At 35.1% G+C, this 17,033-nt stretch overlaps 2 protein-coding genes across 4 annotated transcripts in view; one reads left to right on the top strand and one right to left on the bottom strand.

Moving 5' to 3' along the window:
• LOC134537782 (ADP-ribosylation factor-like protein 2-binding protein) overlaps nucleotides 1-6,245 on the top strand; it is a 112,543-nt gene extending 106,298 nt beyond the window's left edge. For both annotated transcript variants that reach the window (XM_063378578.1, XM_063378580.1), the window contains 2 exons: nucleotides 5,450-5,546; nucleotides 5,637-6,245. In XM_063378578.1, the coding sequence (XP_063234648.1) occupies nucleotides 5,450-5,546; nucleotides 5,637-5,702 (163 nt within the window). In that variant the 3' untranslated portion in view covers nucleotides 5,703-6,245. The remainder of the gene's footprint in view (nucleotides 1-5,449; nucleotides 5,547-5,636) is intronic.
• A 3,303-nt stretch (nucleotides 6,246-9,548) lies between these two features.
• Nucleotides 9,549-17,033, bottom strand: part of LOC134537779 (nuclear pore complex protein Nup93-like) — a 46,626-nt gene continuing 39,141 nt past the window's right edge. Inside the window, exon 17 of one of the 2 annotated variants that reach the window (XM_063378574.1) lies at nucleotides 9,549-9,792. In XM_063378574.1, coding sequence (XP_063234644.1) covers nucleotides 9,634-9,792 — 159 coding nt within the window. In that variant the 3' untranslated portion in view covers nucleotides 9,549-9,633. The remainder of the gene's footprint in view (nucleotides 9,793-17,033) is intronic. The other variant, XM_063378575.1, reaches the window with a different exon arrangement.

Raw genomic sequence — 17,033 nt, 5'->3', positions numbered from 1 at the left:
ATCAGGGAAAAATCAGGGAATTTTTGTTTGGCAGGTTGTAGTTGGCAATACATTTTTTTTTTGTTTATTGATCAGCTTGCATTGACGTAGCATCAAGTGTATCCCCTCCCATTTTTATTTTTGAATGGCAAATATCGAACAGTTCCCACGTCCATTTTCTTTTATTTACCATCGGATTCGGAAGTGGCGTCAAATCACGTGATACAAACTGGTTCAAGCTGGTCTGTTATCCTGCTGACGTGACGTGCTGCAGCATGTGCTTCCCACGTTCAGATTATACCGATAGGTGCATTTCATTTTAAGTATTTATGGATGCCCTCAACGTAAACTGGGCATTTTTGTTAGCTTTGAAAATACGTATTACAGACACTTTTGGTGAAGATTCGCCATCATTGCTAGAAATTGGTAGCTGTGGGCTTAATACAGTCCATGGTGCTTTCAAAACTGGAATTTCTGCTACACAATGGGACGTACCTAGTTAGTTTTTTGAGGCACAGTTACTATTTGTTTAAGCACGCACCTGCAAGGAGGGCAGATTACATTAGAATAACTGGATCAGAGATTTTCCCAAGAAATTTGTGCAATCAGATGAATACTGCAGTTGCTGAGCATGCCATGAAAAAGTTACCCCACCGGAAGAAATTTGTTAGTGAAGTTTCTATTTCATCTCTCTCTTTCAGTGTAATGAAAAGTGCTCTTGATGATAATCTTCTAGAAGTAAAATTGACATTCTTCCACTCTTTGGCATCAGAGCTGGAATTGTTTCTTACAATTTTCCAAAGTGAAGCACCCATTGCACCTTTTCTCTATGATTCACTGGTAGACATTTTATTAGCTTTGGCAGGAAATTTTGTGTAAGCAGAGGTACTGAATTGATTTAAGGAGAAATGCAATGTACAGTAGAACCCTGTTATAACGAATCTGAAGGGAGTAGTTTATATGTTCACTATAGAGGGGAAACTTTATATCTGGGAAAACTTTTGTATTGACAATACATACTCAAAAGCAAAATCTTAACTACACATTGGCCTAAGCCAAGAAAAGAACGAATGAAAATACTCAAAGCAACAGTTTTATTAGCAAATGCAGATATTTTTAATGCACTACACATGTACAAACTTTATATTAATGGTTCTTCGACATCGGCGTATTTTCCATTTTTCAGGCGTTTAATACTCTGTGACGTATTCACAGCTTGAGAAAGAAGATTGTTCAGCTTGTTTAATATTGTACTTAATGTGGATGCTGCAATTCCCAGTTCCTTTGCTATTAACACGTGCGGGACAGTGGGGTTGGAGTCTATCTTTTCAATAATGTCCAGTTTATCTCGCACAGATAATGCCATATGTTTTTTACCGCGTTTTTCATCCCTTTTTATGTACATATTTCTTATTGAAGCACATTTGCAGCTTAATAACACGAAGTTCTTTTTACCGTCAAAAGTAAATAAACGAAAAGTAACGAGTTTGGCGCATCAAAGATCACTACGTATCATTTTGTATTGCAGTTGCTAAAGCTGGAACAAAATTTTCTCACTTTCTATGGAAAAATTTAGTCCACAGAGTTCTATCTAGTGGTAGTCTTACGAACCTTACTCGATCAAAATGTCTGAAACGTGAACGAAAAAAATTAAACGTAAAAATATTGAATTTGCTGCTATAATGTACATACGTATTTGTGTGGCGGTAATTTATGTTTAATTTTGATAACATATTAAATGTACACGCTTTCGCCCATTCTTTAACTATGAAGGGAAAACTTTTTTATTTTCACCAAACTGATCACCATCTTTGGCTACACGTAGCCTACCGAGGCCACTCGAATACGACTTGTTTATAATATGAACAGTGGACAATTGAGTAGCGTATTGCGGAGAAAAACTTCAATGTGATCGAGAATAGACGTTTTGTGAAAAAACTTGTAATTAAATTAAAATATTTGAGATAAATGTGCATTATGTCGGCAAAATTTGTTCGTGGTACACGGGAAAACGTATCAACATTGACAAAAGTTGTGCGCTATATCCAATAAATTAATACATAACCTCACATCATTTTGCCGGGACCGAGACGGAAATTCACAATAAACGGGAATTCATTATAGGCGGGTTCACTATAAACGGGTTCTACTGTATCTCGATTGGATGTAGATAACCAGGAAAATCTATTGACTGCTAACAATATCAAGTTGGGTTATGCAGTATGCCATACCATCAAGAAAGAGAAAGTACCAGAAAAGTCCGTCCTGTTACTGAAAAATGATGTTAGGAGGTTAGGACTTGTCCAAAGGTTATGGTAAAAAAACTTCAAGACAAAAGTCCCCTGAAGTACAAACTTACCAAGGGAATTTCCTGCTTATGTCCGTCTGTGGCTTTAAATTCGGGTGTGGGGAAACAGCATGTGAAGTACAGTTTAGAATGTTGTCTTCAAAACAGGTGGCTATCAGGACAAGAAGCTGATAACATTGAGCAATCATATGAGTTGGTATGTTCCTCGCAAGATTCTGAAGCACTGTTCTCGTCTTTTTCTTGAGAAGACGGGCGCCTTGATCACTTGTGGATGCTCATTCTTAAGGCACATGCAGTAGCTGCCAAAACAGGCCTACTAAAGTTTGTGAGGATGATGTTGGTACTTTCCCATGGAAATGCATAATTGGATAGAGGATTTTCAGTGAATTCTAATCTGCTAACTGAAAACTTGCAGGTAGAAACACTGATTGCACAAAGACAAGTGTATGACTTTGTTCAACGTTCTGGAGGTGTAAAGCATGTTGATATCACCAAGTCCATGTTACATACAGTATGTAAGAAATGCTAGTTGTTGGCGTAAGGAAGCCCTGCTAACAAAACAAAAAGAAAAGGAAGCTACAGACAAGAAGAAGGCAGAAAAAAGAAGAGTTGAAGAGGAGATCAAGGCATTGCAGTTGAAGAAGGCTCGAGTGTTGGATTTGGCTCGGTCTGAAGCAAGTGCAATAGACGCAAAAGTTGATTCACTGCAAAATTGATGGGAGCTTCCTTTTACTAATGTTTTTGCAAAAGTAAGTGTGTAAAATATTTGTAGCAGCATGTTTTATTTGTCATCAAATGAGTCACTTTGGCCTCGTCTGGAAGAAGGTAATTTTTTTTACTTATTTAGGTGAGTTGAAAACTTTGAAACCCGTAAATGTACTGCTATGCAGTTTTTTTCAGTTTCGTGGAATGTCGTAATTGTGTTACAGAAAACCTGGAAAAATTCCGTTTTATACCTGGAAAACCTGGAAAAATCAGGGAATTTCATTTACTAGATCTGGTAGACACCCTGCCTATATAATATACGCCCAGTAATATAATATTCAGGGTGTATGTACGATAATATTGTGCTTGTGCTGAGTAGGTGAAAGGCAGTGTCAAACAATTAATTTGCCCAATATATATCACAGTTGTTTACGATAACTAAGGTGCATGTGTGGTAGTTATTGTGCTTCTGCAGTAACTATGGTGTTTCTACAGTTGCATGTTAGTTTTATGTGGTAACTATGGTGCTTTATCTGTTTTTCTTCGTCAATCATCATTCCTTTGTCTTAATTTCACTTTGTGTGTACCATTATTCTTTTGAGCCATGTGGACGATAAAATAGATGGGTATTTTGTATGTTTAATTATTTTCAGTAACACACTGTATAAATAATATTTATATAGAAAACAATATTCAAATCTTATTTTAAGAAATAGTTGTTTCTGCAGAGAATTCTACAAAATTTTGATTAGAGTGCTTGCATAGAAGTTGTACCTATTTTTCATGTTTTTAGTATAGGATAATATAAACAAAATGATTATGGCGATGTGCTAAATTCCCACAAATACTTCCAAACAAAAATTAAAATCATAAGTACAGTATGAAATCATGTAAAATCAGCCACCATTGCTAGCAAATTTAATACTTAATTATCTACATTGTTAATAATTTTGAAATGGTGGGGGAATATAAGCATCACATGCTTAAGGTACTTAAGTTGTAACAAATATCTTTTTAATCAGTGTTGTATGAACTAATCTTGTTTCCTACTGAACAACATTGTACATACAGTACTTCACAATTACTAGGTATATAAGCCTAGAATACTCAGTTTTGTATTTAAAATGTTTCATGAACGTTTTATTACATCCCTAGACCAAACAGTGAACTACATACTTGAATTTTTCAAGCTTTAAAATTAGACTCAAGTCTAGTACTTAGACCTAGACTCAACTCGAAATTTCGAGTACTCGTGCACTTATAGTTGAAAACACAATTTGCGTATATGTATTTCTCATACAGATTTCTACATTAAATTTTGTGTCAGAGTTTCGTATTATAAGTTTATTTGCCTGTTACTGAGGTTAGAAGTTTACACATCACTGGCTAGAAAGACTAGCACACATTTTTTTAAAATTAAAAACCCAAAATACTATTACTATTTTTTGTAGGTACTTGTGAAAACACTCCATTGAAATTTTGTTAAATAAATATTTATGATTTGTTTTGCCCTACTCCCCTATTAATTACAGTTTTGGCAATTGTGAATGTAGATGTAATATGGTACATCATAAGACGTGGGTGAATCAGAATCACATATAAATAGTACACACATTTTATGCTTGAACTACTGAGTGGATAAAGATTTCATGCTGTCGTCATGGAAAACTAGGCACATCTGAAACAAGCTATAAAATATGTTGTACTTGAAATTGCACAAAACATTAAGTAGTAGCTATGTTATTGTGCACAATCATTAGTAATCATCCTACGTTCTGGTATTTGCTTCCACTTACAGAACAGAAGTAACAAGCGTGACAAACCTCGTCTCGCCAGCCATGCTCATGCTCTCTTACAGCATTAAAATAATGGACAGTGTTTCTTTGTACTCTTAGCTCAATTGTCATTGAGAGGCATTTACTGACTAATACATAAACCGCACAGTTTTTTTTTTTGTAAATCATTAAATTCATCATTTTGTGATTTCCACCCATTCTAGCAAAAACAATTTTTATAAAATTTTGCATTTGTTTCCACTGTAAAATAAACGAACAGTAAATCCCTATAAAGAAGTTTCTCAAATTACTTAGAAATTTAGACTTATTAACAGAGAAAACTTATTAAAAGAGTAAAATTGGATGTATATTAAAAGAGTAAAATTGGATGTATTAGTAGCTCAAATGCTTAATTTTTTTAACTGCTTATGCTGTCATTATATGTCTTCTTAAGAAGGTTTGTTTTTATTCCATTCTCGTAGCATCATCAATCACTCATGCATCACTAACTTTAAGCAAGGGTTAATTAACAGTTCAATCCAGCCCATGGTATGACTCAGGTTTTAATCACAGAGTAGGAGGGAAAGTGGTTTGGAAACCACTATAATCTTGGATTGCCTTAACCCTGTTCAGTGTTAACAAATTACTGTAATAATCCTACCATTCACCTTTTATTTTTCAGTGACCGCAAAGATAAACTGGATGGTGAAGTTTTCGAGATGATGTTTACATTTTCTGATTTCGTGGCATTCAAAGAAATGTTTTTGGATTACAGAGCTGTAAGTACTACTACAACTCTTGTTTTTGTCGTAGCAAAAATCATTTCCTACAGCACGTGTTCTGTAAGTAAAGTGATTTTATATTTACAGGCGAAGGAAGGTACCATCCATGATCTGAGTCAAGACATACTCATTACTTCTGTGGGAAACAGTTGACTAAAAGATTCAAGTTCGAGTCTGTTTACTGTGTTTTAATTTGGTTACTATAAGACTGAATAAGTGTTAAAATTTTATTTATTGACTTACCTTAAATTTTGTGTAGAGTGCATTGTGCCGGAACAGTGCTGAAGTTGTCTTGTGAAGTATGCACTAATTGTACATTTAGTTAGGGAAGTAGTAGTTACGTATACAGCACAATGCAAGATGTATGAAAGATAAGCACACATGTACATACAGAATACATAATAGCATACAGAAAATTTCATTTCACAAATACATAGGTAACTGACTGCTATAGCAAAGCAAAGTACGTACATCATTAGTACTAGATGTGTGTGTTAGCATAGTTCAGTTATTGCAATATTAAATGTATTAAGTATTAGAGTTTTTTTTTTAGCAATTTTTGTATTCAGAATTATGAAAAAAATTTGGGGCTGTTGGGACACTCTGCCGTTGGTTTAACGTGAGACGTCTGTCAGCTAGTCACTCTTAGTGTACAGTCTTAAATGTACAGTTTTGTAAATAAACTTTGTAGATGTATAGTATTTCTTTTTCCACAAAATCATACTCAGTTTATCACACATTTTTCCATGAACAAATAAATGTGAACTGTGTTTGCCTTCCGATAAAAATTTTCATTCATTTATTGCACTTAGTACTAATGATGAGCACTAACATCATTTACCAAAATTTAAGATTGTGCAAGAATAATTTATTTTGATCACTAGTATTACAGCATAATCCATTTTAATATTCTGCACAAAAAAAACTTCTGCAACTATTCCAGCTCAACTCAAATAAAATATAATCAAGCCTGGACTTGACTCATAGGTATATAAATAATGCACTTCGACTTGTCATGAACCCAAAAAATTGCAGTTTTATCCACCTTTATTCAATACCATACAATTTCAAATTGTTTTTGTACTGGACAAATAAATAACTTTGCATCAATTTATTCCTGGACCTTTAATTTTTGTACCTTAAAAACTAATGATATTGAATAATGACTTATAAATCATTTCAACAAACGTAAGAGCTTCTTACAGTTAACCAGTAATAAAATTTGCTTTTAAAAAATTCCATTATCTGTCCATCCTTAAGTTTAATTAATTTATACAATTTTATATTTGGTTCTATATTTATATTTTAATTTTTTTTTATATTAGCATATGTTTTAATATTGTAGAACTTTTGGTTGTAGTTAAAGATGTTGCCCTGTATTATTATTTATATTTGTTGTGGTTTGTGTGTTTGTAATGTCGTTGTCTTTTATGTTCCTTGTTTGTGCCTACCACCAAGGTTCCCACAACCATTTGTAGGCATGTAACAAATGTTCATAAATTAAAAAAAAAAAAAAATTAAACACTAGACAATTGATGTCATTTTTAAATGGAATACCAGCAGTATGCCATAGTTACATAACACAGAAAAAAAATTATCAAAATACTTTGCCAGTACTTTTATCTACTAGTGTCAAGTCATAGTACTTAAGACGGATTCCTTCCGCTCGAAGCGCGCTGCGGCCTTAGGGCTATGTGGAGTGCGACAGCACAGTCGCCGGTGAGAAGGGCACGGGATTGGATGATCCCCAGGATATTGGAGGTGCCGGGCTGACGTGGTCATTGGTCAGTTAGCTAAGGACGGTCTACCCTGATTGTGGTAGACGAGGCTGGTGCTGGCCTGGACTCGTATCGGACTGCCTATACCGGGGTGTTCCGAGGAATAACCCAGTTTCGCCGCACAGCGGGACTCGATGACAAGAGGAACTGCATAAGTGTCGCAGGTCGTTGATGCCTCGTCTCTACCAGTCTGCGAGGAACTGCGCCCAGGGCAGCGCCAGGACGGGACGCCTCTGCCATCGCGCCTGAAAGTGACGTCAACGCAGCCGCCACGGAACCACCGTCACGGGAGCAAATACCGAGGTTGGATCAACGAGTAATATTCTAGCCCCGAGGTGGACACTTAGGAGAATTGGCCCCAATTGTAATTGATAAACATTGAACAAAGATACTACTTTTGTCATTTCAGCTCTGTACGTATGTGTCATTCTGAGAGTTCTTTTAGTTAATCCGAAAAAGGGCTAAAACTGATATCCAGGAAGAGATAAAAAGTGATACGTCTTTTAGATGTACCTACGTATCTTCAATTCTTTGATTATGAGTTGAAAATGTTGGATGGCTTTATTTTTGTTTGTACGTGAGGTTATAATGCAATTTGAATCTAATGAATGCAAATTTTTTTAAAGATGCTATGTGTGACATTTGAAAATGCCCATGTATTGTAATATTTGAAGCAGGATAAAGAGGTTGTTAACCAGAAAATAGAATGGAAATAATGGGGTTAACCTTTCTTTCTGTTGTTTTCACACTTTTTATTTTGGTTATTTTATGGTTATAAGCAGGCCTGTGTGAATATTCGAATTTTTGAATGTGAATAATAAACTATTTGTATTTGATTCAACCTAGAATACTAATACTTCGAAATAACTATTGTTTGTTTACGAATACTTGACATAACATACCTCATGAATTTGTCATATACCATTGTTCACTGCTGAGATAGTCATTTGTATGATTTAAATACACTTTTTTTGATTTTTAATGGGACTTCATAATCAAAAACATGAATAATAAGCATCCTTTTAAACATGCAATAAATATTCAAAGTTTTTTTTCCGCTACTTAAAAATCTCGTAAACCATTCAAAATGCAGCATATTTGTCATTTCAAACTTGAAAAAATATATTATTTGTATTCTTTTTATTACATACCAGAAGTGGGGGAAAAAAAACAAACATAAACAACCATGGACTATATAATACCACAAAACATGAACACTCCATTAAGATGGGCATTTAAAAAATATATTTGTCATAGTTTCAATTGAGTATAAATTGATAGCTATGACAAAACAAGACATTGTGACTCAAATCTATGTATAAGAAAAAGTAAATAATGGATTAGATTCCAGATAATTAGCAAAAGTTATGTTTATAATATTGCTGAACTAAAATACAGTTTACCTAGCTGCCGTTAACGACAACTCACTAATAACTAGGATTTAAATGTGTAAATATTAGCTCATTCGATCACTAATTTGGGAATACAGCATTTTAAAAAAAGATCAAATTTCTTTGTAAAATAGATTTTGCAGTTTGTGAAAATTTTCTGGTTCAGTGTGCAGAATAGCAAGTTGTGGAAAATAAGGCAAAGAGGAATTGAAATGGAAATTTGGTTGTTTCGTTTAGTTTAGGTAAGCTGCACAATTTAAAAAAAAAAAAATATTTCATTAACATTTTCCCTATAATTATTGTAGCAGTCTTAACCTTCCTTTCACTATAGTAGTACTCATCTAATTTTACATAAGTTGTTACATATTGTGAACTTTTTTTTTGGTGGAATTCTAATTCTCTTTTACTATTTGAATTTGATAATCGTATTCACGAATAATTTGATATTTTATTCAAAGTAAAAAAAAACACTGATATTTGCACAGGCCTTGTAATATGCACAAGTTTTTACATATGCATTGAATGGTGTAAAATAGTTTTGTAACTTAAATTTTGGAAATATAAACTTCTGCCAAGTTTGTTGATTATAAACTAAAGTGTAACATTTACCAGTAAGTTTCTGCATGCATAATGTATTTATTTTGATCATTAGAATTATAGCATAATCTATTTTAGTATTCTACAACTTAAATTTTAAAAAACCTGTGATTACTTAAGCTTGACTCCACTAGAAATCAATCTAGTCTAGATCTGACTCGATCTAAATACTGGGTTCAGCGCGAACCCAAAATTCGCAGACTTGTCCATCTCTAAAAATGTTAGAACAGAACTGAACTTCGATTTGATTTATTTATTTTAATGTAAACTTACAATACTTTTATAAAAGAAAATACAATAAATCTTTGAGCAGAATATTCATCCTTCCAGTTTGCAACTCAATGTAAGACAGCTTCCATCTGCACCAGCTTGCTGATGGTCTCGCCAGGCATGCAATACGGGATGTGGCCAGCAAAACTCGTGATAGCCCGGGCACGTTGTCGCAGAAGCAGTAACTGCTGTTAAGGAGGAACAAAACTGTAATTACATACCTTCCTATTCAACCAAATGTTGGACAAAGATTGTTCCCAAACATAGACCATAAAAGAATTCTAATTCATCTTGCTTTGGGGTAACATAAAATTTTCATTCTTAAAATTTTCTTCCTGTTTGCACTTAGATAAATTGTTATTAATATAGCCTAGCAGTATTGTATAAATGTTCCTCCAGCACCTGGCGCGTGAAGCTTGGTGCCAATGTTAGTCATCCTGGATTGTGACATCAAAGCAGCCATCTTGGAAGATGTCACCGTTGCAATTTCCATTAAGGCCGCCATCATGGAGTCCTTGGTATGAACCCGGTGAGGTCAAAAATATATGGCAACAGGTCCTTCCTCCACAGAAGCCGCCGGCAGACTGACCTCCAACCACTAATGCCAAGGTATGTATATATATCGCCAGCTAGTATTATGTCACATCTGCTAGAGTGAACTTATGGCATGTTAGTTAATTTTTACCTGCTAGAGGGCAGTACATTCTTAAATTACTCATGCAATGGGAACTTCTGATTTAATGAAGTTTTTAGATCATATGCCATTGCAGTTTTGCACTGTTAGTCATGGAAAAATTCCTAAAATAAAAATAAATAAAAATTATGACAAGTAGATTTCACAGAAAACAAGACTAAATCGGCTGCTGTCGGACAAACAGAACCATCGATGAAACTAAACGAGTAGCATGACGACAGCACCGACAAAACATTTTCGACATATAAATATCATACAACACAAGAATTCTGTTGAAGGAAATTAGTCATGGAAAAAATAATACAACAACACAGTCGAACACAGTGGGCTAACGATGAGACATTAAATGTAGGCAGACAACAAACATGGACAATGCAGTAAACATATAAAGCATATATAGATATATAAATGCAGTAAACATATACAGCGATGAAGATAATTAAGTACAATGGACAAAACAATGACGATAGCACTAACACAGAAGATTTCCAATGAGAACAGTTGCGATGTTTCGGGAACTGACATCTATTCCTGTCATCAGGCACAATCAGACTGATATTGGACACTGGAAAATCATGGGTTTATGTATGTTGGAGCTCCTCTCCTTGCACAGCCAATGGCTGGCGAGGGATATCCTGAATGGTCGTGCACAAAAAAAAGTGATATTATTGACTGATGTATTGCTTTTAGGGTTGTTGGTTTGCAACTGAACTGTGTAGTAAATTGGTTTCTTTTTTAATTAAATGTATCCATATATTTTTTAATTCAATGCTTTGTTGACTGATAATATTGCTATTGCTGACAATAAATGCTGGTTCCTTAGTTTTGGGTGTTCTTCCTGCTGCACCACTCAAACAGAAAGAACACCCAATAAAAAGGAAAATTAAGGAATCAGCATTTATTGTCAGCAAGAGCAACATTATCAGTCAACAAAGCCTTGAAATAAAAAAGAAACCAATTTACTAGTCAGCTCGGTAGCAAACTAACTACACTCAAAGCAATAAATCAGCCAATAAAATAACCCCTTTTGTGCGCAACCAATCAGGATAGCCCTCGCGTGCCATTGGCTGTGCAAGGAGAGGAGCACCAACATATATATACTCATGATTTTCCAGTGTCCAATATCAGTCTGATTGTGCCTGATGACAGTTCCCAAAACGTCGCAACCATTCTAATTGGAAATCTTTTATGTTAGCCAGTGCTCTCGTCGTTGACCATAGTACTTGTTTAGCTTCATCGCTGTGTTTATATGTTTATTGCATTGTCCAGGTTTGTTTTCTGCCTGCATTTAATCTGTGTTGTTAGATTATTTTTTTCCATGACTAATTTCCATCAACAAAATTCTTGTGTTGTATTATATTTATATATCAAACATTTATGCCAGTGCTGTCATCGTGGTGTACATAATACTCATTTACTTTCATCATTGGTTATGTTTGTCCAACACCAGCCAATTCAGTCTTGTTTTCTGTAAATTCTAATCGTCATAATTTTTATTTATTTTTATGTTAGGAATTTACCCCAAACTGCAATAACTTATCACCAAATTTTTTATTAAAACAACATTTCCATTGCATGTATTATTTAAAAATAGTCCTGCACACTAGCAGGTAAAAATTAAGTTAAAATGGTGGAAGTTCACTCTAGCAAACAAAAACAAGCCTGCAGACTAGACATAATATTAGCTGGCTATATATATATTTTTTGGCATTAACGTGAAAAGTTAGACTGCTGGTGTTTGCTGTGGAGCCAGGAACCAACCAAAAAAATGCATTCAATCAGTATGCATCAGTCATTTACACATTTGGAAGCCATATTTAATATCCATAATTAAATAGTTAAGAAATTCAAAACTCATTTATATACTATAATAAATTAATTCATTTGAACAGATCCAGTCCTCAAATTAATGCATTAAAATATACCTAAAAAATAATTATGTCAATAAATATGGTGAAAAGTTCTAAAAGCAGCTCAGGTTGCTCATATTCCAGCCACCTATAAGTTGTTAAGAATTCCATCTTGGTAATTTTTAATAATTAACCTATAAATCTGGGACAACTTCCAAAAATCAACAAACAAATCACTCATTAATATAATGATTTGAATCAATGGATTCTTGTCCTTGGTTGTATCATTGGTCAATTCAAAAAATATCTGTAATTATAAATACTGCAAAAGTGACAGGTTTGAGAAATAACATACAGCAAGTTCTTTTACAAAATAAATTTTATCACATCATTTCTATTCAACTACAGGAACCCTTGCGAAAGTTAGCGATCTTATAAACATTTAGTCCCCCATCTGCTTGAACTGACTAATTCTTTGCTCCAATCGGTTTACTGCCATAGTCTTTTTCTTCCCGACAGAGTTTCTCGATACTATGTTTAACAGACTGCTTCACATCGTTGGAATTGTAAATGGGAATATTCAATGTCTTGATAGCGCACTTATTCTCTTGGTCTTCGAACGAGTATGGTTTACCATAGATGCAGTTCAACCTAAAGTTATATTTCAAATGTCCGTGTATAGCTACTTCATCAGTAAGCCAATTGATAATGTTCTGCCTGAATTCGTCAAGAAAAGTTCAAATGTCTTTCAAACACTAAACGTATTTAGATAATAGTAGTATTTCAACAATCCGCGAAATGCAGTGTTTGCCAAGTGGAATCCGTTATCATTATTTACCTGTAATGCACCGAGTACAGTCTTAGGCTTAGATTCATATCTAGGCCTCAACACATTCGGTTGCTGAACATCAATTTTTGTGCTTGTATGCATTCTAAAGCAAGGAGTTGAAATGTCGGCAGGTAGTTCGCTCAGTACGCACAAGGATATCACCTTTACATTTTTTCACGTGCCGTCGCAAACTGTCAATACGTTTAAACCAAACATGTCATTCATCGCAACGAAAATTCGTATAAAAAGGATTATTTACACTTTTACTCAGTTCATGTCCTCGTGCATCATGGGAAAATGCGAATGACTTATCACTTGTAGCTGCAAGGATACCGCGGTGATAAAGACGAGCCTTACTGACGTTGCTGCAGTTGTGCAAAGTCCTGGCATACTCTTATGTACATCAACGCATCGCTGTTGCAGCAAAACCGGTACTTTCTGCCGTACAGCACGACCTCTGCATATCTTCTAGTGCGTTTTCATATTATTTCTTTTCTATCAAACTGCTTATGACATTTCTCACAGTCAAATATTTTGAGAAGAGAATTCTTAGCACATTTGTTCTTCTCGTGTCGTCAAATTTGCTGTTGTTTGAGAAAATCTTGTCGCAGTAATGGCATAGATGCTGGATAATTGTTGTCGAATCACCAGTCATATAAGTCTCCATCGAGAGCAAAACGTCGTTACATTGTGGTTTCCTGTGCAGCCAGTACTGAAGTCATTAAGCTCTCTTCTGCCGGTGGTACCACAACTGTTGAAGTCTCCTCTAGTGTTGACATTGACGTTGCCAAAGAGATCTGTGCCATAATCGTCATTGCTGACGTCAGGGTTCCTGTAGATGATGGTATAAGCTCCATTGAGTTCACAAGAACAGGAAATAACGCGACTTATGCACCATATGTAGCATACTAGGTTATATTTACACTGCCGCGGTCAGTAACAAAGTCCTTTTGTTTGGGACAAATAATATGCTAGTCAAAACAATAACCACATATTATAATACATTTGTCAAAACATTGAAAAAAGATAGCACTACTGGAAGCACATTCTGCAAAAAGGAAGCGCAATCAACTAACATGCAACACACACAGGACATGTATTTGACAAAAAGGAGATACATATGTACGAAAATTCGATGTGGTGTGATACAATCTCGTCACAGTTATACGATCTCACCAATATACGCCTGGCTCCAATTGCTCCAAGTGCTTCGAAGCTCCAATTTTCTTTAGCTCCAAGGGCTCCAACACTCCATTTGATCCAAGTGCTGTTGGCCTATTGGAGCAAATTGTCACTTTTGAACTCTTGGAGATTTGGCGCTCTTGTAGCATTGGAATAGTTGGAGCCTACCGTATATTGGTGAGATCGTATAACTGTGACGAGATTGTATCACACCACATTGAATTTTCGTCCATATGAATCTCCTTTTTGTCAAATACATGTCCTGTGTGTGTTGCATGTTAGTTGATTGCGCTTACTTTTTGCCAAATGTGCTTCCAGAAGTACTTACTTTTTCCTAGGTTTTGACAATGTATTATAGAAATTGTTTTTTTTTTTTTACTAGCATATTATTCGACCAGTAGCACGTATATAAGGGAGTCCCAGACAAAAGGACTGTCTGTTACTGGCTGCGGCAGTGTAAATATAAACTAGTATGCTACATATGGTGCATAAGTCGCGTTATTTCCTGTTCTTGTGAACTCGATGGAGCTTATACCAATATCTACAGGAACCCTGACATCAGCAATGACGATGATGGCACAGATCCCTTTGGCAACGTCGATGTCAATACTAGAGGAGACTTCAACAATTGTGGTACCACCGGCAGAAGAGAGCTTAATGACTTCAGTACTGGCTGCACAGGAAACCACAATGAAACAACGTTTCGCTCTCAATGGAGACTTCAATGGCTGGTGATTCGACAACAATTATCCAGCATCGATGCCGTTACTGCGACAAGATTTTCTCAAACAACAGCAAACTTGAAGACACGAGAAGAAAACATGTGCTAAGAATTCTCCTCTCAAAATATTTAACTGTGAGAAATGTTATAAGCAGTTTGATAGAAAAGAAATAATATGAAAACGCACTAGAAGATATGCAGAGGTCGTGCTGTATGGCAGAAAGTACCGGTTTTGCTGCAACAGCGATGCGTTGATGTTCATAAGGTATGCCAGGACTTTGCACAACTGCAGCAACGTCAGTAAGGCTCGTCTTTATCACCGCGGTATCCTTGCAGCTACAAGTGATAAGTCATTCACATTTTCCCATGTTGCACGAAGACATGAACTGAGTAAAAGTGTAAATAATCCTTTTTATACGAATTTTCGCTGCGATGAATGACATGTTTGGTTTAAACATATTGACAGTTTGCGACGGCACGTGAAAAAATGTAAAGGTGATATCCTTGTACGTACCAAGCGAACTACCTGCCGACATTTCAACTCCTTGCTTTAGAATGCATACAAGCACAAAAATTGATGTTCAGCAACCGAATGTGTTGAGGCCTAGATATGAATCTAAGCCTAAGACTGTACTCAGTGCATTACAGGTAAATAATGATAACGGATTCCACTTGGCAAACTCTGCATTTCGCGGATTGTTGAAAGATTACTATTATCTAAATACGTTTAGTGTTTGAAAGACATTTGAACTTTTCTTGACGAATTCAGGCAGAACATTATCAATTGGCTTACTGATGAAGTATCTATACACGGACATTTGAAATATAACTTTAGGTTGAACTGCATCTATGGTAAACCATACTCGTTCGAAGACCAAGAGAATAAGTGCGCTATCAAGACATTGAATATTCCCATTTACAATTCCAACGATGTGAAGCAGTCTGTTAAACATAGTATCGAGAAACTCTGTCGGGAAGAAAAAGACTATGGCAGTAAACCGATTGGAGCAAAGAATTAGTCAGTTCAAGCAGATGCTGGACTAAATGTTTATAAGATCGCTAACTTTCGCAAGGGTTCCTGTAGTTGAATAGAAATGATGTGATAAAATTTATTTTGTAAAAGAACTTGCTGTGTGTTGTTTCTCAAACCTGTCACTTTTGCAGTATTTATAATTACAGATATTTTTTGAATTGACCAATGATACAACCAAGGACAGGAATCCATTGATTCGAATCATTATATTAATGAGTGATTTGTTTGTTGATTTTTGGAATTTGTCCCAGATTTATAGGTTAATTATTAAGAATTTCCAAGATGGAAGTCTTAACAACTTATAGGTGGCTGGAATATGAGCAACCTGAGCTGCTTTTAGGACTTTCCAAGATATTTATTGGAATGTTTATTTTTTTTACATAAAATTATAAATTATTGCATCTATTAAGTATTGCACTGTTGACTGGAAACAATTGAATCAATTAGTTTATGTGGTTTTTTTTTTTGCATTTTTCCTGAATTTATAAGTTAATACGGTAATGTCAAGATGGTGGGTATCACAATAATAATGATTAATGCATTCTAGCAGGTAAAAATTAACCTAACATGACGGAAGTGCACCCTAGCAGATGAAAACAATATTGCAGATGTCACATAATACTATTTGGCCCTTGGCATTAGAGGTGGGAGATCAGTGTGCCGGCAGCTTCCGTGGATGAATGACCTGTTGCCATTTTTTTTTCCTCACCGGGCGCGTATCAAGGATTCAATTATGTAAGTAATATTTTATTTAAATTTGATTAATGAATTGATTTATAAATTTAAAAAAAAATTAGTTTTTTTAACATAAGAATAATGGATTTTCAAAATGGTGGTTATAATGGAAATTGCAATGGTGAGGTCATAATTCAAAATGGTGGAAAGTTATAGGAAACAAAATGGTGGTGACGTCATACAATATGTCAGCCGTGACATCACAATCTAAGATAGTGGACACCGAGCACCATGCGCCAGCGGAACACTTATTCACTACTGCTAGCAATTTAGCATTACTTATCAACATTACATGTACTAAAATAATTTAAAAGTAAAAAAAAATTATTACATACAACATGCTTATGCTGAAACTTTTTTTTCTAAATGTCATAAAGTACATAATAAAAATGTGGAGGAAAAAA

This window comes from Bacillus rossius, chromosome 12 (genome assembly GCF_032445375.1).
Source record: "Bacillus rossius redtenbacheri isolate Brsri chromosome 12, Brsri_v3, whole genome shotgun sequence".
Taxonomy (NCBI): Eukaryota; Metazoa; Arthropoda; class Insecta; order Phasmatodea; family Bacillidae; genus Bacillus; species Bacillus rossius.
This window is presented reverse-complemented; position numbering and strand designations above follow the sequence as displayed.